Source organism: Pleuronectes platessa, chromosome 23, assembly GCF_947347685.1.
Source record: "Pleuronectes platessa chromosome 23, fPlePla1.1, whole genome shotgun sequence".
Lineage (NCBI taxonomy): Eukaryota > Metazoa > Chordata > Actinopteri > Pleuronectiformes > Pleuronectidae > Pleuronectes > Pleuronectes platessa.
The window spans coordinates 3,023,735-3,045,914 of NC_070648.1; the positions used below are offsets into that span (position 1 = coordinate 3,023,735).

The 22,180-nt window shown below is 45.0% G+C and overlaps 3 protein-coding genes across 3 annotated transcripts; 1 reads left to right on the forward strand and 2 right to left on the reverse strand.

The window, feature by feature from the left end:
- Positions 1–199: 199 nt before the first annotated feature.
- Positions 200–11,581, reverse strand: nfxl1 (nuclear transcription factor, X-box binding-like 1). Its single transcript, XM_053415828.1, has 25 exons — positions 11,315–11,581; positions 10,890–11,110; positions 10,622–10,819; positions 10,346–10,455; positions 10,059–10,189; positions 9,912–9,956; positions 9,699–9,832; positions 9,309–9,394; positions 9,144–9,219; positions 8,933–9,030; positions 8,558–8,672; positions 8,243–8,367; positions 8,033–8,155; positions 7,452–7,542; positions 6,187–6,307; positions 5,717–5,873; positions 5,430–5,521; positions 4,462–4,483; positions 3,982–4,104; positions 3,540–3,694; positions 3,161–3,230; positions 1,951–2,055; positions 1,728–1,808; positions 1,534–1,587; positions 200–1,421 (listed from the first exon to the last, which is right to left on the reverse strand). Exons 2-25 carry the CDS (start codon positions 11,056–11,058, stop codon positions 1,227–1,229), a joined length of 2,676 nt encoding a protein of 891 aa, XP_053271803.1. The 5' UTR covers positions 11,059–11,110; positions 11,315–11,581; the 3' UTR covers positions 200–1,226.
- Positions 11,582–12,108: 527 nt separating this feature from the next.
- On the reverse strand, positions 12,109–18,025 carry cnga1b (cyclic nucleotide gated channel subunit alpha 1b). The gene is made up of 15 exons (XM_053415839.1): positions 17,502–18,025; positions 16,825–16,949; positions 16,578–16,643; positions 16,407–16,460; positions 16,048–16,179; positions 15,814–15,918; positions 15,436–15,542; positions 15,140–15,314; positions 14,686–14,822; positions 14,434–14,606; positions 14,222–14,347; positions 13,827–13,979; positions 13,503–13,734; positions 13,108–13,283; positions 12,109–13,031 (listed from the first exon to the last, which is right to left on the reverse strand). Exons 2-15 carry the CDS (start codon positions 16,932–16,934, stop codon positions 12,855–12,857), a joined length of 1,923 nt encoding a protein of 640 aa, XP_053271814.1. The 5' UTR covers positions 16,935–16,949; positions 17,502–18,025; the 3' UTR covers positions 12,109–12,854.
- Positions 18,026–18,660: 635 nt separating this feature from the next.
- On the forward strand, positions 18,661–21,618 carry LOC128429948 (zinc finger protein ZFP2). The gene is made up of 2 exons (XM_053415846.1): positions 18,661–19,355; positions 19,971–21,618. Exons 1-2 carry the CDS (start codon positions 18,789–18,791, stop codon positions 21,111–21,113), a joined length of 1,710 nt encoding a protein of 569 aa, XP_053271821.1. The 5' UTR covers positions 18,661–18,788; the 3' UTR covers positions 21,114–21,618.
- Positions 21,619–22,180: the final 562 nt, after the last annotated feature.

Genomic DNA, 22,180 nt, shown 5'->3' on the forward strand with positions numbered 1-22,180 from the left:
TTCAGGACATGTTTCTCGCTTTGTCTCCATGAAAAACCTTTTCCCTGTAAATGTTTCACGTTTGTTCTTCTCTTTAGTACTGATGACTGTGTCGCTCTCACTCAAACAGCTCCTGCTTGCACTCAGATTTCCTGAACTCCAACTCGTCACCTCGTTTTAAAAACACGGGAAATGAATTAATAATTAAAAGACGAAGAAATGGATTCAAGAAAGTTTTATTGTGTCAAATCATGAATGACATGTGAGGTGGGTTTTCTCAGCTCGTTCCTACAGAATTATTCTTACTTTAGAAAACAGTATGTTAAATAACTCTGTGGTTTGCATCAGTCCATTGTCTTTTAAGTGTTAGCTCTGGAGGAACAGCGCCCCCTGTCTGTTCACTCCTGTAAACAAATCTCATTATCATCGCGTAGTAACGTAATTAAAGAAGTTCAACTTTAACTCTCAGCTGCGGGACAGAGATCGTAAAATCACCAAACTATAACAGTTTTATACGTTTTATTTTCATGAAAAACAAAACGAGAAAAAAGACAAATTATATTTAAACATTCTAACATCTGTTAAATGTTTCAGCACCAAAGTAAAAGACGTGTTTAAAGTTTCTGACATTATCGACGCAAACGTCTTCACATCAAATAGCATTTCTACGAGCACTTAACAAATCAAGAAACTTGATTTCTCCACATCCGTGAGGAAATCGATGACAGGTTTTCACCCAAAAACACATTTTTGAAACATACATAAGATGAAAACATCAATAATATTTAATAAAAGATAATTTTTGATGTAAATATAAGCGTCACATCCTGTTTCTGTTAAACTGAACAAACTCAAAGCAAAATGTTCCGTTTGTTGCTTTAAGATTTTTTATGTTGATTTCTCCTTCTTCAGCTTTTCCTCAAAATCAGTAAATTGTTCTCAAACTGAGGTGAAACTTAATGGACAACGGGGAATTATTAAATTCATAAATTTTTTTTTTACTTTCGGCTCATTTAATAATGGAAAAAGTAATCAGATTACTCAAAATTTGACATGATCTTAAATTTCAGCCCGGATTAAACATCAATACTCAAAAAAACAATTCAATAAAAGATAGAAGAATCAAACCAAGAGTAAAAGACGACAGAAAAACAAGAAGATGAGACAAAAGAATGAAAAGAGAAAGTTCGGAGAGAGGCAGCCATGTTCTCACATGTTCCTGTCAACACACGTGTTCACGTGTCAGCTCACACAGTGGTGAGGAGGTAGTAGGCGGCGGCGGACAGCAAAGCTCCGCCCACTGGGACGAGGACGATGGCGGCGCACCTCCTCCACCACCTTCCCTTCCTCCCCTCCTCGTCGTCCACCTCCTCTCTCCTCCCCCGCTTCTTACTCCGCCGACCTCCTCGCTGCTGACGCTTCTCAAACGCCTCGAGCTCCTCCTGAACACGCAACACGAACACGCAACACGACACATGTCAACCGCCGCCAGGCTGAATACCGAAAGTCTGTCGATAAAGTTTTATTCAACATTATGTGAGTGACAGAACTGACCTGAAGTTTCCTCTGCTCCTCCTCCTGAGCACCTCTCTGCTCCGCCTCCTTCAGCTACACACACACACACAGACACACACATACAGATGGACAGAAATGCACGCACACACACAAACAGAAACATCAATGTGTGTTCAGGTGAGACTCACTCAGTGACGGTACAGGTGTGTGTGTGTGTGTGTGTGTGTGTGTACCTGGCTGACTCTCATCTGCTGGTCCTTGCAGGCGTCGTCACACTGAACATCACACTGAGTCGACAGAGAACACAGGAGCTCCTACACACAGACACACACAGACGCACACACAAACAATGTGTTAATGAGGCCGAGCTGATAAAGTTTCATCAGTGTAAACAGATGCAGAAGACAAAAGGTTTTATAGTTAGGTTTAGTTAGGTGTGTTTGTGTGTGTGTTTACCTTCTTGATCCTCTTGCAGGGACACCGCAGCTTCACCTTCTGCTGACATTTCTCCGCACACACACCTGGATGACACACCTGCTTACAGCGATGACCACACTTCAGCTGCACACACACACAAACGCACAGACACACACACGCACAGGCGAATTAGTTTATTTCTGGTTCACTGAGGCAGAGAGACCATCAGACGCTGAGGAAACAAACCTGCTGCGTCTCAAACATTCAACTCGTGAAGAAACTGAAATGTTTTCTTCACGTCTTCATTTTAATCTTTTTTATTTTTATTTTTAACCAGAAGTCGCCATATTTGGAGGAGCAGGGGGTGGAGCCTGACAGAGCTGGAGGACATAAAAGTAAAATGTGCGTGTGTGTAAAAATTTCAGTAATACAGTCACTGCACGTGTTTGTTATTCCAACTGTGTGTGTGTGTGTGTGTGTGTGTGTGTGTGTGTGTCAGACTTTTTGGAGTTTAAGTTACAGCAGACTATGAAAACAGACCTCTGACAGAACCCCAGACACACACAAGCAGTAACACACACTCCAAACCCAACTGTGTGTTCTTTGTGAGTGTGTGGAAATCATTCCCTGGTGAAAGTGAAACACACCGGTTGAGGGAGACTGTGTTGGTGTGTGTGTGTGTGTGTGTGTGTGTGTGTGTGTGTGTGTGTGTGTGTGTGTGTGTGTGTGTGTGTGCGTCGTCTGGCGCCACCGAGATGAATTGATTATTGGAGCAAGCTGATGGTTTGAGTTTCAGCTGCAGAGACAAAACTGATTATTGATCAGAGACGAAAAAAAGAAATTAGAAGAGAAGAGAAGAAAAACTGTGAAGCAGGAATGACTGAGGAAACAGTGACTTCAACACTATCAGCCCACCCCCCCCCCCCCCCCCACACACACACACACTCTCTAATGGGTGGCAGGTGACGCCACTTCCAAAGTCTGATAAACAAGTTCCATGATGCAATGGGGCCTAAACTGAGGTCTCCATAGATGGAGCGGGTGAAACAAGAGTGTGTGTGTGTGTTACAGTTGTCACTTTTTAAACTTTTGTAGGAACGTGGGGAACAATGTCAGTGACTAAGTGAAGTTTCCCTGACGCACTCTCAGACTTTGGGATCTGGACCAGTCAGTAGTGTTTAAAGTGTTTGTGTGTGTGTGTGTGTGTGTGTGTGTGTGTGTGTGAGTGTGAGTCTGAGTGTGTGTGTACCTCTTTAGGACACTGGTTGTTGCAGGAGCTCAGCTCCACCTTCGTCTTCTCATCGGCCGACATCAACTTCCTGCAGAGACATAAAACCTGTTTATCAAAGTTTTCCGTGCAGCCTCGTTAACCATGAGATCAACAGGACATGATGCAGCGATGGCAAACGCCCGCACTCCATCACAAACACTCGCTTCCATTTAAAAAACCATTTTCACCACTGACTGTTAACAGAAGTTGGTGTTGCAGGTTCACACATGAAATAATAAACTGTAGAAGTCGCACACGTAGGAGCAGTCGACCCCAACCCTCCACGTCCTTCGCTGTGGAAACTGCTGCATTCTCTTAATTGGTCTGATTAAAGATGTTTGTGTGAGTTGGTACTGACGTGCACTCCACGTAGAGCAGGCTGATCTTGCAGTGGCAGCGTTGGCGGATCATCTGACCACAGGGAGGGCAGTCGCCTGGATGACAGCGGCGTGTGCAGGGGTGGGGACAGCCCGGGGGGCGGGGTTTCAAACATTCCTCGTCACACACCTCACACTGCGGAGGGAGAGAGAGAGTGATTGATCGATCGAGTTGATGTTAATGTTAAGACCAAGACTGGAAAGGTGACACATTCGTCGGTAGAGTGTCGGACATCTAAATCAGACACGTAGTGAAAACGGCACGGCACCCTCTGTTGCTGATTACGGGCCCACTGACCATTTCAATGGCAATGCAACAATCAGACGCAGGATATGAGAAGCAGCCATCTTGCATACAGCGAGCAAATTCCAACCCTAAAAAAACTGCCTTGTCATCAAGTAAAGCCCCAACCAGGTCATCACCTTGCTGCGCTCAGTAACTACATGACACTCCTTGCTGCAGTCGTGGTTGCCACAGGTCAAAGGTCGTTCGCAGAGTCGTTTACAGGAGAAGGGACCCCGACGATGACACGGCACCGGACTGACCTGATTGGGGGGAGAGGGAGAGAGCGAGAGAGAGAGTCAGAGAAAGAGAGAGACATTTTAGAATCACGTCCAACCTCGTCTGAAGGTGAACGAGTGCGTCGAATACAAAGTACTTAAATACATGAGTCAAGACGGATGAAGTGAAAGAGGGATGGAGCAAAGGAGGAAGAGGAGGACGATGTTCGAAAGAAGGAAAGAAAACATCAGGGGAGGGCAGACAGTCAATGCAGATAATGGGAGGAAGTGATGAATCAAGCAATGTCAGATACGTGATGTTTTACTGAGACAGAGCGTGGGATTCGTTACAGCGTGTTTGTTAACGTGTGAGATGAAGAGGAAGAGGAGACTGGTTCTTACCTCATGTTTCCCAAAACAAGACCTGAAACACAAACACAGAGTTTTAAGTGCGTGAAGTTATGGAAATGTTCAGGAAAGGCAGGTGAGAGGTGAATTTTCCTGCTGCATTCTCACATGGACAAGTTCCAGAATATGTCCAGAGCAACTGACTCAGATATTTGTGTTCTCACGTCCAGAACCTCCAGGACATTTCAGGAACATGTGCGGACATAACACAGCTGCAGGGATGTTTGTATAGACGATTTTGTAAAAGTGTTGTGAGACAAGTCGTTGATAAGTCAAAAAGACAAACTCCAGCAAATGACACAATTTTCATGTTAATGTTGAACAACAACTTATTCCTCACACACAGCGTGCAGTGTTTTTTAATCTCAGCTTTAATGGTCCATGACAGAGCTAAGCACCCTGGAATGTGTTTGTGATTAGTGTGTGAGTGATTAGTGAGCGTGTGTGTGATTAGTGAGTGTGTGTGTGTATGCATGTGTGTGTGTGTTGTGTAGTAGTGTAGTCAGGGAACCACAGGACAAAAAACAAACTTCAATTTATCATTCTGAGTTTCTAAGAACTCTCAAATCTGTTGTATTTAAATTGTTTAGTGTGTGTAATAGTGTGTATATTGTGTATATTGTGTGTTATTGACTGAAATTTTCTTCAGTTTCGAAACTCAAATCACCTCCCTGTGGTTTTATGTCACTCTCCAAGTTGCATTCACAGTAAAGACGTCGCTGTGACCTTTGACCTTTGACCACCCAAATCTAATCACTTCGTCTTTGAGTCTAAATGGATGTTTGTACCAAATTTTAAAAGATTCTTTCAACGCGTTTTTGAGATAGTGTTTACAAGAATGGAACAGACTGACTAACGAACTGAAAACATTATACCTCCAGCCAGTAGGTGTCGCCGTTACAGAAGCAAAGACAAAAAGTAGGAATTATTCATGATGACGTTAACATCTGTGTTTGACTTACGTTGGTATTGGGACTTGACATGGGGGACAGGGCAGAGCTTTCTTCACAAACGCAGGTTCAGACGGCTGCTCCCACGGTCCTGCTAACTTCACCTGAACACACACACACAAACACACACATCGAGCTATATTAAGTCTGATCTGTACTAAAGAACAATGGTTGAGCAAATGTGGGCTGACCCAGTCTACTAGCTCTTTCCCCTGCTCCCAGTATTCATGCTAAGCTAAGCTAACTGGCTGGCATCAATAAGGAAAATGTGGAACTGTTCCTTTAAGGCGGCTGCTCACCTGCTGGGACTTGACCAGCACCATGTCATGGCAGGGCTGCGGACAGGTGTGGCTGCACCTGGGCAGCGACAGCAGGCAGGGCTGCCTGCAGGGGGGGCAGGTCCCGATGTGGCAGCGGTGGGTCTCTCTGGTCGGGTGGTGACAGGACGAAGGACACCTGACAAGACGATGTGAACAGTTGAGAGAATCAGACGCACCACAGCTTACTGTTCCTTACTAGTACTCACTGTCACAGCTATATGTTCATAATGTCCATACTTTCTCAGAAGATCAGAGGCAATAGGTTTGGAGGACATGACGCAAGTGAAGCTAAATAATCTGGATCGCCCCCTGATGGCTGGCTGCAGTATGGGTCTTTAACCACGCCTCCTCCATGTAAGCAGATGGGACATGGAGCAAATAGAAAAATCAAAGTAGACTCTGACGTTGCCACCTTTAGTTCTGGTGTGTGTGTGTGTGTGTGTCCTTACCCGCAGAGCTCCTTGCAGCGGGGGGGTTTGGTGCTCCTCTCTCGACCACAGGGGACGACCAGAACAGTTAAGGAACACGAGCACGGGACCTCCACCGACTCTGGACACGGATAACAGCTTCCTGACAGACAGATTACACACAGACACACACACTTCAGTCAGGTTTATTCACTGTGAGGACGATCAGGTACATCAGGCGTCTAACTGCTCAGGCAGTGATTAAAGTGTATGAACGCTTTCTTGATTATAACAAGTTTTGTGCTTCTATTTAGAACTTTATAACTCAATTAATTAGAGTTTCAAACTGTTACTATCACAGACAAAACATTTTCAGTCGTATTCATAAAAATGGGAAAGATGAACAGACAACCTGAAAACACAATACCTCTGACCAGTAGATGTCGCAGGTCAAATAATGAATAAATCAAATTAAATAACGATTAAAGAATTCAATAATAAACATTACATAGATGATGCTGTAGAGAGAATATCTGTGTTCTGTCAAATAAACACCACACACACACACACACAATGTTATCTGTTCTGTGTGTTGATGCGCCGGCGGCGTTGCGACCTTCTAGCTTCTCCCTTGTGAAATGTCAGAGGAGCCAATCAGCACGCAGAATTACGAATAAATTGACTTTAATCTATTCAGCCAATAACAAGGCAAATGGGAGCATAAGTTTTCTTTTATCATCCAATCATGAAACAATAGATGCAGGAAGTTATCTGTTATTCCACCAACAACACACACACACACACACACACACACTCGTCTTTGTTACAGGGGTTAATCATGGCTGACAGGAAGCAGAGGTCAACGTTTTCCCGAACACAGGACAAGTTGTGTTCAGCTGTAGGAAATGTCAACGAATACACAAACACACACACACACACACACTCTCAACAGGAGGTGTTGTGGGGCAGAATGTTCCTGAGGTTGACCTCCGACCTTCGTCCAGCTGTGACTTTCAACAAATCACAACTAGTTCAACAAACACTTATGTGATGTGACGTGTGTGCGTGAGAGAGACAGAGACAGAGAGGGGGAGAGCGAGAGAGAGAGAGAGCTATACAGGGAGAGGGAGAGAGAGAATGCATGGTAAAGTTCATTAGAACTGATAATACTCTATTGCATGTTTGTTATTGTATGTGACTGTGAATAAAGTTTCATTTGAAGCTGCGTTCACATCCATTAGTTTTATATTTGTTCATAAAACCACAAAAAAAAAAGAAACCTGTGTTTCATGTGAACGCATCGTTACCTTGGTGACACACAGAGGGACACTTGTGGTTTCGACATCCCAGAGTTCGCCCGCAGCTCAGGTCACATGGGGGGCAGTTACCGGGGCAACACTGAAACACAGGGCATCATGGGAAACTGAGTATTAGGAGGATGAACAGTTTGAGTTCAGTTTGTGACATTTTAAAGGTTAAAACCCGGAGCAGTATGTTATCTGCAAACACGCTTCCCGATAACGGACCCGAAATAAATGTCCCCCCGTCTTGATGTGTCTGTCAACCTTCTCCTATCAGATGAGATGACATCTCTCTGACATTTACACAGCCGGAGCGCTCACGGAAACGAGACGCCACCCCCGTCACACTGAGCGTTTGCACAAGAGCGGAGAACCATCAAAGTCAAAACCAAAGCACCGACGTTTCAGTGAGGAGACGCTCACGTTTTTAAGTCTCTTTACTCCTCCAACCAGCAGGAGGAGCTGTGGCCCACGGACTGACCACAATAGCTGTTTGATATTGATCAGCAATGTGATATTGACATCGATGCGCGAGATATTTCATTAGATTACAAGTGGATATTGATCAGCAGCGGCTGTGTGCTCACCTTTCTCCTACACTGGTGTCGCTGGCAGCTTCTGGTTTTGGGACATTTAGAGTCGCACAGATATTCTTTATGACACGGCATCAACTTCCTGTATTTGCCACACCTGCACTCCTTCTCCACTTCCTGATAGACACATGCACAGAGTGTGTTATATAGTGTATATAGTTATATCAGTGTGTGTGTGTGTGTGTGTTTCAGTGTATTTGTGACCTGTCTGCAGGTCTCGCAGCTCCCTCGGTGACACCTCATAGCACACGTGTGTTTTCCACATGACAGGCGGCGGTCACATGTGTCGCCGCACAGCGACACTTCCTCTGTGCATGGCAGAGACGACTCTACACACACAAAGAAAAGAGGGCAGTTATTTACAGACAAAATTCTGACTAAGTCTCCAAAAGGGACCTGTGACAACTAGTGTGTGGTTTCTTCATATGCGTGCACTTCCTTGTGTACTCTGTATGTGTGTGCGTGCTCTATATACGTGTATACAAATGGGTATGGGTGTGTATGTGTGTGGCCCCTTACTGGTCTTGCCGCAGGGACAGCATCTGCTGACTGAGCGGGGACATGGAGGACAGACACGGTCGTGACACAAGAGCTCACAGGTGTGATTCCCACAGGAGAGGACAGAACCACATACCTGGAGAAGAGAGAGAGAGAGAGAGAGAGAGAGAAAAGGTGAAGTCTTGACACATGGTTCTGTCTCACAGGTCCAGAGCAGAACAGCAGAACACAGTAAAAAACAAAGTTTAAAAAACTGTTGTATGTATGAGAGGTTTGATACAAATAAAGTTGATTCTGTTATAAATACCTGTATCATTATTATTATTCATGATGTCAGACGTTTGTATAATGTATAAATGCATATTAATACAGTATTAACAGTATTAAAAGTCTTACCTGCTGACAGTTCCACTCAGGGCTGGCACAGGGCCTCTCTGCCTTCTCTCTACCACACATACACTTCTGAACACTGACTCTAGGACATGGAGAACACTCTGACACACAAACACACACAAAGTTAATGTGCTGTTTTTATAACAAACACACACTTAGTAGTTGATTCTTGATTGTGTGTGAGACGGCTTTGTACAGGTGAGTGTGTGTGTACCTGTGTGACAGGGCTGTGTGCAGTTGTGTTGTTTACAGGGCAGTAACCTGCCACACTGCTTCTGACAGGACCAGGCCTGAGAGAGAAACACACGATGAGCATGACAACACGTGTGTGACACAGTTTCAACACACAACACTTCATCTGTTCACTATTAATACCTACCTTGTTGCTACAGCGACGGGGGAGGGGCTTTGATTTGCAGCACATACAGGAAACTGGCACCATCTTTGGACAGGGGGGGCACGGACCTGAAAACACAGTCAGATCCATAATGCTCCTGGGTCTTCAGCCAGGTCAGAGGTCACAAAGCTGTTGTACTGCCAATACTGGAAAGGTTATATTACTTTCACAAGAAAAAGTGCTAATACTGTACTACTAACACACAAACTGACACTTTTCAAATGACACAAATCATGCACAGAGTCAGCGGTCACATTCGGACAATTCTGTGTGTGTGTGTGTGTGTGTGTGTGTGTGTGTGTGTGTGTGTGTGTGTGTGTGTGTGTGTGTGTGTGTGTGTGTGTTTGTGTGTGTGTGTGTGTGTGTGTTTACCGGGGTGACAGAGCAGCAGACAGGTGTGTCCACAGGCGGGTTTAAGATCCTTCTGACAGACGGAGCCACAGGAGTGAGGAACCAACCAGGGGTCAGCTGGAGGATCCTGCAGCTTCCCACAGTAACACATGTACCTGAACACAACAGTTACACAGTGTTAACACAGATGTGCACATGTCCAGAAACAAAGATGCATCCAGGAGTCCTACAGACCTGTTGGGCGTGGCGCTGGGTGGATATTCAGCTCGACACTTTGGACTGTGGAGGAAACATCACGACAGATTAGAGATTATTTTTCCTCTAAAAACAGTTTACGTGTTTTCTGAGGTTAGACGTCTAAGCGAGCTGCGTCTCCCTCACCAGGGCCAGGGATGCTTCTTCTGACCGAAGTCTTCATCAGTGACGGAGGAGACGAGAAAGGCCGAGTCTCTGGCCCACTTCTGAATACAGGGCAGGTGGAAGAGGGAGAAACAGCTGGAGCAGCTCCACACCTGGACACACACACAGATGGACAGGGTTCGATTTTTCTGATTCTGGATCAGTTCAGAGACTTTAGCAGTTAAGACTCACGGGTACTGTAGCATTTTAAACTCTATTTAACATTTTGTAAATCAAACGATCAGCAGATCAACAGATATGAAACCAACCGCCTGCGTCCTCTTGACGGAGCCGATGCAGATGAGGCAGGTGAGAGCTCCGGATTGAAACAGGTCACTGACGTACTGACCCGTCCTGAGAAGACCTGAGCCATCGCCACCTGGGTGCAGCACACAGGAGGAGAGCGTTGGTGAGTAACTGAGTATTTGTGAGCATCAGTGAGTAGTAATCAGGAGTATGAGCCACATTTGTTACACAGCTTTTTTATGTGTAATAATATATTTTGGTGGGGTTTAGCTGAGATCATCACTAAAGTCTGGCCTCACCTGTCTGGTCAGTGTAGGTGGTGAAGGTCGACGCCAGGATCTTCCCCCTCTTTCCATCCTTATGGTCAACATCTCCTTCATCATCATCATCGTCGTCGTCAGAGGAGGAGCTCAGGCGGTTCTCCACCAGTCGCTGAGCAGCAGCCTGGTTGGACTTCTTGATCTCCTCGAACTTGGACTGAACGGACTCCGCGGTCACTGAGGAGAAGATACAGACATCAGTACAGACCAATAATCAGCTGTGACATCACAAGGAACATGTCCTCACCTTGTGGAGGCTCAGGAGCCACAGTGCTCTTCGTCTTCCCTCCTCGTCCCGGGGCCCACGCTCCTGCAGCGGCGGCCGGGCTCTCTGCCTGCGGGGGTCGTGACCTCTGACCCTGGGGCTCCTGGCTGCGGCCTCGACCCCGGCCCTGCTGACGCCAGGCCGGCTCCATGGGAACAGCCTCCTGAACCCACGGAGCAGCTGGTTTTAGGTTCGATCTCGAGCTGATCAGGGACAGAGAAGGAAGAATCTTCACTTCAGACCTGGTTCCTGCTCAGTCAACAACTTCACAAACTGATCATTAGAGTTCTAGTTCAGTAAGTTCACTTCATCAATAAGAAACAGACATGTCCACGTGTGAGTCGCGTCAGTAACAGACGCAGAGTTCACCGACGTGTTGTTTGCATGCTGAGGATCCACCTCCTCACCTGAGCTCGGAGCTTCTCCCCGTCACGTCAGCTCAAGACAAGTTAGCCGGTTAGCTGCGACAAGCTAGCTGTCAATAAAGTTGAGTGAAAAACAGGCGCAAGCACACGTCACATCCGGCGCACGGCAGCTGATGACTCGACAAGTGAACGAAGCTGAAGGAGTGAGAGAGGAAGAGGAGGAGGAGGAGGAGAGAAAGTGAGGAGGTGAAAAGGAGGATGGAGACTTTGAATAAAGCGACTGAAACAAACCTCAGCTGCTGCAGGGACTCTGACGTCAAATGCTCAGCGACGCGGGGTGCATGCTGGTAGCTGTAGTTCGAAGAGCCAGAACTCAGTATACGTGTGGAATATGAAACTACAAGTCCCAGCTCGCATAGCGACACAGGAAGAGAGACGTGTCAATGGCAACATTTTTCCTTCTTTTTATTTTGTTTCTGATAACATTTCCTTTAAACTGATTTGTCAGTTTGTTTTATTTTTAAAACTTTGTTGTGTTATAAAATTTTTATTTTCTAAATTGTTTTCCCCTTAAAAAACATTTTTACAGCTGATCATATCAGATGGAATGGTCTAATAATCGATAATTATAACGATGATTATTATTAGAACTAAGGGCCTTTATTACCTGGTATCAATGTCAACTCATAAAAGAATCAGACTAAACTACTTCACGTGTTTGTACAATATTATGCAAGTGTTATAAATAAATAAAGATAAATAAAATAAAGTAGATACATGAAAATAATTGAATTGCTGTGTTTTCTAAACAAAACAAAGAAGCAGTTCAGTTTTTTTATTTATAAAATCTCTTTATTTCAGCGCAGTGACATAAATCTGATTCATATTTCATATCTCAACAACATGCATCAGTCGTAGTGAAGAAAAACAAACTGGATGGACGAGCTCCTCTGCTGACCTTTGACCTCTACTGGCTGTAAAGCAGCTGATCTACACATGCTTGACACGAGGATGTGTTGTTTATAACACATCATTATATTTACATGATTTTATCTAACATTTTAAGCTTAGACAGACTCATGCTGCTATAAAATTAAAACTATAAAAATATTTTCTGTTTCTTATTGAAAACATAACACATGCTAATTTAAATGTTTACTATAAAGCAGCTTAATAATATATTTGTATTCTCTCGCTCTCTTTCTCTCATGTATTCTAGAGCTTGGTTGTCCGTTGTCACTCGACTGATCCACAGTTTGTTTCCGGAGTAAACATGACATCTTCACAAAGTTCATACATGAGTCGGAGACACAGTTCGCTTTCTTTTCCTCAACTTGGGGATGAAAGGGTAAATTTGATAAGGGATAGAACGTCAAATTAATATTGCTTTTATTCAATTTTTTTTTGTTAAGTTTTTTTAATTTGAATTTAGTTCTATGGAACCTTTTGTTTTCATGTCTCCTTCTCTCCCCCCTCCTGGCCGAGCCAGACTCAAAAATCGAACATCCCGGTCCTTCCCCTTCTCTTCTTGTCCGCTCTACTCAGGTGTTGGAGGGGGCGGAGCATCACCTGGTTGGTCGGCTCATGGCGGCGGCGGCAGCTTCCTCTCCAGCCGGGTGACTCTGTGTTTGAGTTTGCTGTGAGTAGCTTCATGGTCTGCAAGCAGTCGAGCATAACGCGTCTGCAGGACGTCCAGCGTGCTCGTCATCCTCTCCACCTTCTCCTCAATCTCTTTGGGGTCAGGGCCCTGCGCCGCCACCTGCAGGACAAGATCGGTTATGACTTTGAGTTCAACAGGTCAGATTTCTTCTCCGTATGAGATCATGTGACTGTACCTCCAAGTCCAGCAGTCCGTCCTTCATCAGAATCTGCCTTCCTTTCTCCTCCAGCAGAGCCTTGGCATCCGGATACTCCTTCAGGGCCTCCATCAGGTCGTCTTTGGAAAGACAGAAGAGGTCGGAGTAACCGATGCTCTTGATGTTTGCTGTCCTCCTGTTTCCTGCCTTACTTCCTGTTGAAGAAGAGCAAAGTCTGTTTAAAGCACACAATGGGACACTGACAAACCACTCTCCTATGCTCTGCATCGGCTCAATATCAGGGCTACACGATATATTCAAAATGTATCGTCCCGCGATATCAGAAAGCGCAATATAAGTAACGCAAAAGATTAAGCTACGATAAATAGGGTTAAATTTCAAATTCATCAGTATGAGCGGTTGAGTAAGTCGACCTTTGATAGCCAGGATGCTGATCTCGCCAAAGTAGCTTCCATCACTCAGAACCACAAACTGTTTGATTCCGTCGTCGGCCACAACAGCGAGTTTTCCCTCCTTGATGATGTACATCTCTCGGCCGATGTCGCCCTTCTTACAGATGTAATCTCCGGGACTGTAGACCTGAGGCTGCAGCTTCAGCACCAGCTCCACCAACAGGCCGGCCTCGCAGTCCGCAAAGATACGAACCTGCAGGACGACAGGAAAGACGAGGCACTGGACTCTGGGGCTTCATCTGAGTTGGGTTTTAATGAGGAGTATATGATCAGGTGTGTGCAGACCTTCTTCAGGGTGTCCAGGTGGACGTTGATGGCGATCTCTGCTCTCAGCTTGTCAGGCAGGTACTTCAGCACCTCCCTTTCATCTACTGCCTTCTTATTGGTCCACAGGAAGTCAAACCACTTGATCACCCGCTTCTCCAGGTCCTTCGTCACCTGGATGGGAGGGGATACATTTGTATACAATATTTGTTTACACAACTACTGTCCTCACTGCTCGGCAAAATATCTTTGTAACCAACCAACAAATCAGTCAACTAACGGACAAAGTAACCAACCTGCCAACCAATCAAACAACTAACCAATTAAACAACTAACCAACTAGCTAGCCAGCCAACCAGGCAGCCAGCCGGCCAACCAACAAACTAACCAACCAACCAGCTAGCTAACCAACTGACCTTTCGGAAGCTCATGTACTGTTTTATTGCGTCAATGCGAGACTGAAAGTTGGCTCTGGCAGCGTTCATGTTGGTGATCATCGAGCCGACGTTACCGACAATGGTGGCAAAAATCAACACACCCACCTAGATGAAAAGAATAGAACAGATTAGAATATTAAATTCAGATTTTTAAACTTAAAATAATATTCGGTTCTTTAAGCCACACTCACCAGGAAGTCAGTGACAACAAAGAAGTACTCTGAGTTCTCCACTGGGGGCGGCGTTTCTCCAATGGTGGTGAGCGTCAGCGTGGACCAGTACATACTGTAGGCGTATTTCCTCACCAGGCGACCGAACTCAGGATCTTTTGGGTCGGGATAAACGAACCTGTCAGCACCGAAACCTGGAGGAGCAGACAAGGCGAGACATCAGAGGGTTTTCTTCAGTTAACGATAAGGCAGGATTCAAACCAGCAAACTCACCGATGGCTTTGGAGAAGGAGTAGTATAGGCAGGCATTCCAGTGGATGATGATGACGATGTACATGACAAGGTTGGATATTCGAAGCGCGTTGGGGTAGTTGGTCCTGGTCTCTGTCCTCTGGAAGAACTCCAGCATCCTGAAACACCAAAAAGTGTATTTAAGTAATTTAAACCATAAATAATTCCAACAAATCTGTGACGTCCTCATTTGTTTGTTAGCAACCGTTCTGAAGCCTCCAGTTTGACACTTGACTCCAAATGGAACATAATTTACTAAATGAACATCAGCTGTATTAAAGAAGACTTGAAACTAGGGATTGAGAAATAAACTCCTTTGGATGTTATAGAGGGAGAAGTAGAGTTGATTTCTCATAGACTTCTATAGGAACAACCAGTGGAATCGCCCTCTGCTGTGTGTGTGTGTGTGTGTGTCTGGGTGTGGGTGCGTGTGTACCTGTTGAACCTCAAGAGTTTATTAAGGCGGATCTCGGGGTAGGCGAGGCCGAAGACGGCGAACAGAACATCGGTGGGAATCATGGAGACCAGGTCCAGTCTGAACTGGAAACTGTTCTTGTAGCGATCACGGAGCTTCTGCTCCTCCTTCACCAGTAGACCCTGCTCCAGGTAACCTACACACAAAAAATTACCTCCAGTAAACAGTTCCAGTAAAAGTAGCACAGGAACACAGGATCATATATATATTATTACAATGCGCATATCATATGTGTGTTTTTGAGAGTGAGCTCAGACCGGTTCTGGTTCTGAAGATCATGTCGGCGAGGTAGGTGAGGTCAGCGATGAAGTCCAGGAAGAACCAGTAGTACAAGTAGTCCGTCTGCAGCTCCTCAAAACACGCCCTGAAACACACACACACGCACACACACACACACACACACACACACACATACACACACACACACACACACACACACACACACACACACACATGAACACACAGAAAATCAGTGCATGATCTTGCATGATCTTGTTGCTCACTGAGGTATCCCAATCCTGGAGGACCACTGTCATTATTGGGAGGAGAAACACTGACCCTGTGAGGATCCAACCATGATAATCCATTGACCTTGTGGGGACCACTACAATGGTCAAATCACCAGTTTGTGTTACCTGGCTATGATCAGGGTCCAGTTGTACATGACAGGGATGGTGATGACAAACAGCCAGTGGTAGTAGGTGTTACTCGCCGGGTCAATCACTGAGATCTCTTTGGGACTGGACACAAACACACTTATTAATTGTCACTGTTATTATTAACTCCATTAATGGTTATGATGGTTCTAGAGGCAGATTCCAGTTTCCTTACAAACTAAATCTCATTAGATCCAAATAAACCAAACCTACGCCTCCTCTTTGGCCTTCTTCTCTTTTTCTTTCTCTTTCTCTTTCTCTATCTCTTTTTCTTTCTCTTTTTCCTTCTCCTCCTTGTCTTTCCTTTTCTTCTCCTTCCTCTCTTTCTTCTCCGTCCTTTCCTTCCTGGCAGAGAAGACAACAAACAAAACTGGATTCAGTGGAAGAAAATTGGATTGCTGTTGTTCTCCTGTAGTTTAGAAGAATTGTTTTCATCAGTATCAGTGCGTCTTTCTTCGGAAACAAAGATTGAACTTCAACAAAACACAGACGTTTCAGAATGTTTCTGAAATCCACTCTTTCACAGACTTGAGACAGTTTTTAATTTCTCGTCATCTTGTGACCAAACTTACTCCTTCTTCTCTTTTCTCTCTTTCTTTTCTTTCTTCTTTTTCTTCTTCTCTTCTCTGGAAGAAAATAGGACACACGTCACAGAGACCAACTGTATAAATGTATAAATACGTGTACATAATTTATATATATATATATATATATATATGTATATGTGTGTGTGTGTGTCGTACTCCTCCTCATTGTTGTTGCTGTTGTTGACGTTGAATAAAACTCCTGGTTTGGCTCCTTGAGCAGCTCTGAAACAAAGAGAAAAGAGAACCCGACTTTGAATCGACAGAATTTAAAAGCTGGAACAATCTCACTGACAAAGAACTGACTCTGGGATCAATGACCCTGAAACCAACCCTTGAATACTTTTATTCCCACTCTGAACATCCCCTAACTACCTCAGCATCTGTTGATTCCAGGATAACTCACCTGTTGCCCTCCCTGACACCACCAGGCTCCTCCTCCATGTCTTGTAGATGGATGATGGGCGGGGTTAACCTAGAAGTGGGGGACGGGGCTGATGGAGTTACTCTAGCCATGGCGGTTTTCTCTTCCTGCAGAGAGAGAAACAAATGTTATTCTACATATTTCAACCCGAGCTGTCAAACACTGAGAAAAACATCTCCCATGATGCTTTGACTGTCCTTCTGACCTAAGTGATGTCATAAAGACGTCAGAATATTTATGTCACACATCATTGAAAATCTTTGCTTCATTCTGAACAATAGAAATGACCTGAATAAAACAATCTATGTTCACATAGTGGGAATGATGTCCTCACCTACTGGCAAGGTGCTGCAAGTGAAAGGGAAAAAGTTGGCTGAGCAAATCAAAAAAAATATCACTGTATTTTTGTCTTAAATGTATCTTCTTTGTCGCCACCTGGTGGACAAATGGAGATCTACAGACCTTTAATCAAAAATTTAATCAATTACCGCAGCAACGGACTTTTACATTAATGAAGTCTGTTGTTGTTATTAACTGACAATGAGTTCATACATTCATCTCCACTGTTTATTAATTAATAATAATAATAATAATAATAAACGATGCGTCCTTGTATAATCTTTAGCCAAATACCATCCCTACATTAGCTCCTTACTCACCTGTCAACTGATAATCCGTTGCCCTCTGTTATGTGGCCTAGATCGACCAACACCCCATCAAACTCATCGCTGTGGAAACAGAGAAGTAACCCCTCTACACTCACACACATTCACACACACACAGACACACTCACACACTCACAAACACACACACTCACATACACGGGAGGTTTAAATCCTTTAAAGTGAGAAGTCGTGAGAGAAAAGAAGAGAAAAGCGAGGGATGGCCGGAGTGAAGGTGTGGAGGAACCAGTGGGGGAGTCTCCTCAGTCACCCTGACAGGGATAAAGAGATTATATGAGGAATGATACTGTCCTGTCTCTCTCACTTTCACATACACACACACATACACGCACACACACACACACACACACACACACACACACACACACACACACACACACAATACACACAGAAGAGTAACTCCTAATAAGCCTATCAAAGCCTATTAAACAGAGCAGCTCGAGTTGAGGGAGAGAGAGAGAGAGAGAGAGAGAGAGAGAGAGAGAGAGAGAGAGAGAGAGAGAGAGAGTGAGAGAGAGAGAGAGAGAGAGAGAGAGAGAGAGAGAGAGAGAGAGCGAGAGAGAGTGTGTGTGTCTGTGTGTGTGTTTGTTGTGTCAGTTCAGTTCAAAACTAACTGAAAACTTACATTTTCACTCCACCTGGCTCCACCTTGTGGAACAACAGATCAACTACAACCTAACTGTTTCTGACAAGTGAAAACATAAATGTGTTTAAACTTCAGACCATGATTCAAAGAAAAGAACATATTTTTAGCCATTTTGCTTCAATTCACTCCAATTAATTAAAGACAACCTCGTGAGCGCCCCCTACATGTACTGCAGTCCAGTTAGGTACATATACTGTTTGTAATGGTTTGGTACAGTCAGAAGAAGTTGACTGGATCTGTGTTGACGAGCTCTGATGTTATTCTAGTTTATTTAGATCTATTCTTGTTGTTTTTATTGATTTCTAAACACTGATGTACTGAACTATATATTTGATCATATAAAGTAGAACACCCGCTCCTACCATGCCTCTGATTGGTTTAGGTGTGGGCATCAGGGGAGATGATTAGCTCAGGTTCAGGAAAAGGACCTAGTTAAACCAATCAGAGGCAGGGAAGGGGCGGGTCCTCTTGCAGCTCGGGGGTGGGGGCAGAGCAAGATGGAGGACGGAGTCTGAGAGAAGTGACGCGTTAACGGGGAAGAAGAAGAAGAGGAGTCCGGTTCTCCTGGACCCGGGACCCAGCCGGACCTCAGCGACCAGGACCGCGACAAGGCCGGGATGAAGGAGGAAAACCAGGACTCGGGTTTCATCGACCCGGATCCCGACAAGACATGGATGAAGGAGGAGGACCAGGACCCGGACTTCATAGACCCAGACCACTACAAGATTGTGATGAAGGAGGAGAACCAGGACCCGGAATTCTCCGACCGGACATGGACTGAGGAGGAGAACCAGGAACCAGACTCCTACAACATCGTGATCAAGGAGGAGAACCAGTACCCGGATTTAATTGACCAGATTGGGATCAAGGAGGAGAACCAGGACCCGGGTTTCACCGAGCAGACCGGGCTGGAGGAGGAGAACCAGGACCAGGGTTTCACCGAGCAGACCGGGCTGGAGGAGGAGAACCAGGACCAGGGTTTCACCGAGCAGACCGGGCTGGAGGAGGAGAACCAGGACCCGGGTTTCACCGAGCAGACCGGGCTGGAGGAGGAGAACCAGGACCAGGGTTTCACCGAGCAGACCGGGCTGGAGGAGGAGAACCAGGATCCGGGTTTCACCGAGCCGACCGGGCTCGAGGAGGAGAACCAGGAGCGGGGAACTGAGCCTGACCCCGGTCTACAGGTCAGTGTCCAGGTCCTGTTGATCCGGATCAGTTCATCCCTCACGTAGTTTTAGAAAATTTAATGTAAAGGCACACGACGAGCGAAGTTTCAGTCGTCACGTGACCATAGTCTTCGTTTATATACAGTCAATAACAATCTTTAATTGCATATTAATCTGTTATTGTAAATAAATAAATTGACATATTTACAAAGTCATCAGTTTTTTGGGGGATTTTAAAAATTAAACAGTGAATTAGTACAATAAATATATACATGAATAAATTATGAATAAAGATTGGAATTTCGTTTATTTTATTATAAAGCCATGAACAACACAACCGTTAGCAGAGTTAGCTATAGAGCTAAATGACACAATGATCACATGACCGTCTTGAGTTGTGATTTAAGTGTCATTCTAAAAATACTGAGTAATTTATCTTCTTAATGACTCTTTAATGTAAACAAGGTTGTTGTTGTTTTCTAAAAGCCTCACATGCTGGCTAGCATTAGCATTAGCTCAACAGTTGACCACTGAAGAGGTGTGTGTGTGTGTGTGTGTTTGCGTGCGTGTGTGTGTGTGTGTGTAAATTACAACTCGTCCTCTAACTCCCTCTCTCTCTTTTTGCTGCTACAGAAACAGAGAAGCACAAATGTCCGTCACATCCAACAGAAGAAGAGCAGCTGTGGCGAGTGCGAGGACACGTTCACAAACTCCAGCTGTTTAAAGACGCACCGACACGTCCACACCGGAGAGAGACCGCACAGCTGCGACCAGTGTGGACGCTCCTTCACCAGCGCCAGTGGTTTGAAGACTCACCGGCGGCGGCACACCGGAGAGAAACCGTACAGCTGTGAGGAGTGTGGGAAAACCTTCAGGGCTTTGAGTACGGCGAGGATCCATCAGCTGATTCACAGCGGAGAGAAACCGCACCACTGTGAGGAGTGTGGGAAATCTTTTCTGACCTCAAACAGACTTAAAACTCACCGACGCATCCACACCGGAGACAAACCGTACATGTGTGAACAGTGCGGTAAAAGCTTCACCAGGTCCAGTTACCTGACGATCCACCAGCGCGTCCACAGCGGGGAGCGGCCCTACAGCTGCGGCGAGTGCGGGGCAGCGTTCAGCACGTCACATGGTCTAAAGACCCACGAGCGCAGCCACACCGGTGAGAGGCCGTACGGCTGTGAGCAGTGTGGGGCGTGCTTCACCACGCCCACCGCTCTGAAAGGTCATAGACGCCGGCACAGCGGGGAGAAGCTGTACAGCTGCACCCAGTGTGGGAAAGCATTCACAGCCCTGGGTCATCTGATAAACCACCGCCGTCTCCACAGCGGAGAGAAACCGTACAACTGCGATCTTTGCACCAAGTCTTTCGTGACTTCAACTCAGCTACAAACTCATCGACGCAGCCACACCGGGGAGAAGCCGTACGGCTGCGACCAGTGCGGGAAGAGCTTCAGCAGGTCAGGTGATCTGAAAAGCCACAAACGCATTCACAGTGGAGACCGACCGTACAGCTGTGACCAGTGTGGGGCAGCGTTCAGCAGGTCGGACGTCCTGAAGACACACAGACGTGTTCACACCGGAGAGAGGCCGTTCAGCTGCGACGAGTGTGGGGCCAGTTTCACCAGAGCAGATCATCTGAAGATCCACAGGCGGGATCACACCGGAGAGAAACCATACGGCTGTGACCTTTGTGACAAATCATTCGCGTCTTCGAAACAACTACGTGTCCATCAGAGGAGTCACAGCGCCGAGTCCAACCCGGACTAAACACCCTCCACCGTGTTCACATGTCGGTTCTGGTTTCATGGACTCAATGGTTCAGAGACTCATGGTCTTCATCATGTGGAGCATGATGGGTAAAGTGCTGGTAGCCAATGAGGAGGCTCCACCTGTTGCATCCACTGCTGACGGGCTCATGAATTACACATGCAAGCATGCATTTGATCAACATAGAAAATAATGTTTGAACACGATTTATTCAAATGTTCTGTTGTTTGATTATGAAAACAACAGAATCTAGTGTTCAACGGCGTCCTGAGTGAAACAGACAAATCAAAGCTTCTGAGAAGCTGCGTCTGGAAGTAGTTCTGCCTCTACACTGTAGATCACAACCTTTTTTCTGTTCGTGAATTGAATAACTTTGCATTTCCATCACGTATGATGCAAACTAACCGAAACTGAAATAGACATTGGTCGATTCTGTTCATACAGGAAATGTGACCTCTTTTACTGTTTTGAATCCTCTGTGATAAATAAAGTATTTTTAAGAAAAGCCCAGTGTAAGTATTCTGCTTCTTGACCACCAGCGGTATTTCTAATCTGTTCTTTTTACCAGTGTAGAATTGTATGAATAACACAAACATACGTAAACATACATGTTGTTTAATTAAACACACATATATATATATAAATGTGCAATATGTATAATATTGTTAACAATCATGGCCACAACATATTATACCATATAAACAATTAACATGAAGATATTTTCACTGCATAAACATGCATATATAAACTGTTTCATTAGTTCTAAACTTGTGTCTTCATATATCAATATATCACATTATACTATATGTGTGTATATTTCTAAATATATTTATTAACCTATATGTTGGAAGATTATAGACTATATTTCACAATACAAACACATATGTTATATGTGAGGTAATCATAGATCTGTTGAGCCAACAACAGAAAATAATGAACAGATTCACATTTATAAACTAAACTTTAGAAAGAAGTGAAAGCGGCGGAGGTCACTTAACGTGGTAACGACGTGTGAATACATGAAAATCTGAACTAAAGTCTGTGATGGAAAATTAGATATGATTCTC

What these genes read in the sequence shown, in the direction of transcription:
- nfxl1 (XM_053415828.1), bottom strand. Translation starts at nt 11,058, where the DNA reads ATGGAGCCGGCCTGGCGTCAGCAGGGCCGGGGTCGAGGCCGCAGCCAG. An exon ending in GCTGCGAGACCTGCAGACAG is followed by an intron (nt 8,156 to 8,242) that starts GTCACAAATACA and finishes TGTGTCTATCAG; the next exon opens with GAAGTGGAGAAGGAGTGCAG. An exon ending in ACAACCAGTGTCCTAAAGAG is followed by an intron (nt 2,056 to 3,160) that starts GTACACACACAC and finishes GTGTGTGTGCAG; the next exon opens with CTGAAGTGTGGTCATCGCTG.
- cnga1b (XM_053415839.1), bottom strand. Translation starts at nt 16,934, where the DNA reads ATGGCTAGAGTAACTCCATCAGCCCCGTCCCCCACTTCTAGGTTAACC. An exon ending in AGCAACAACAATGAGGAGGA is followed by an intron (nt 16,461 to 16,577) that starts GTACGACACACA and finishes ATTTTCTTCCAG; the next exon opens with AGAAGAGAAGAAGAAAAAGA. An exon ending in ACGGACTGCTGGACTTGGAG is followed by an intron (nt 13,032 to 13,107) that starts GTACAGTCACAT and finishes CTTGTCCTGCAG; the next exon opens with GTGGCGGCGCAGGGCCCTGA.
- LOC128429948 (XM_053415846.1), top strand. Translation starts at nt 18,789, where the DNA reads ATGAAGGAGGAAAACCAGGACTCGGGTTTCATCGACCCGGATCCCGAC. An exon ending in AGCCTGACCCCGGTCTACAG is followed by an intron (nt 19,356 to 19,970) that starts GTCAGTGTCCAG and finishes TTGCTGCTACAG; the next exon opens with AAACAGAGAAGCACAAATGT.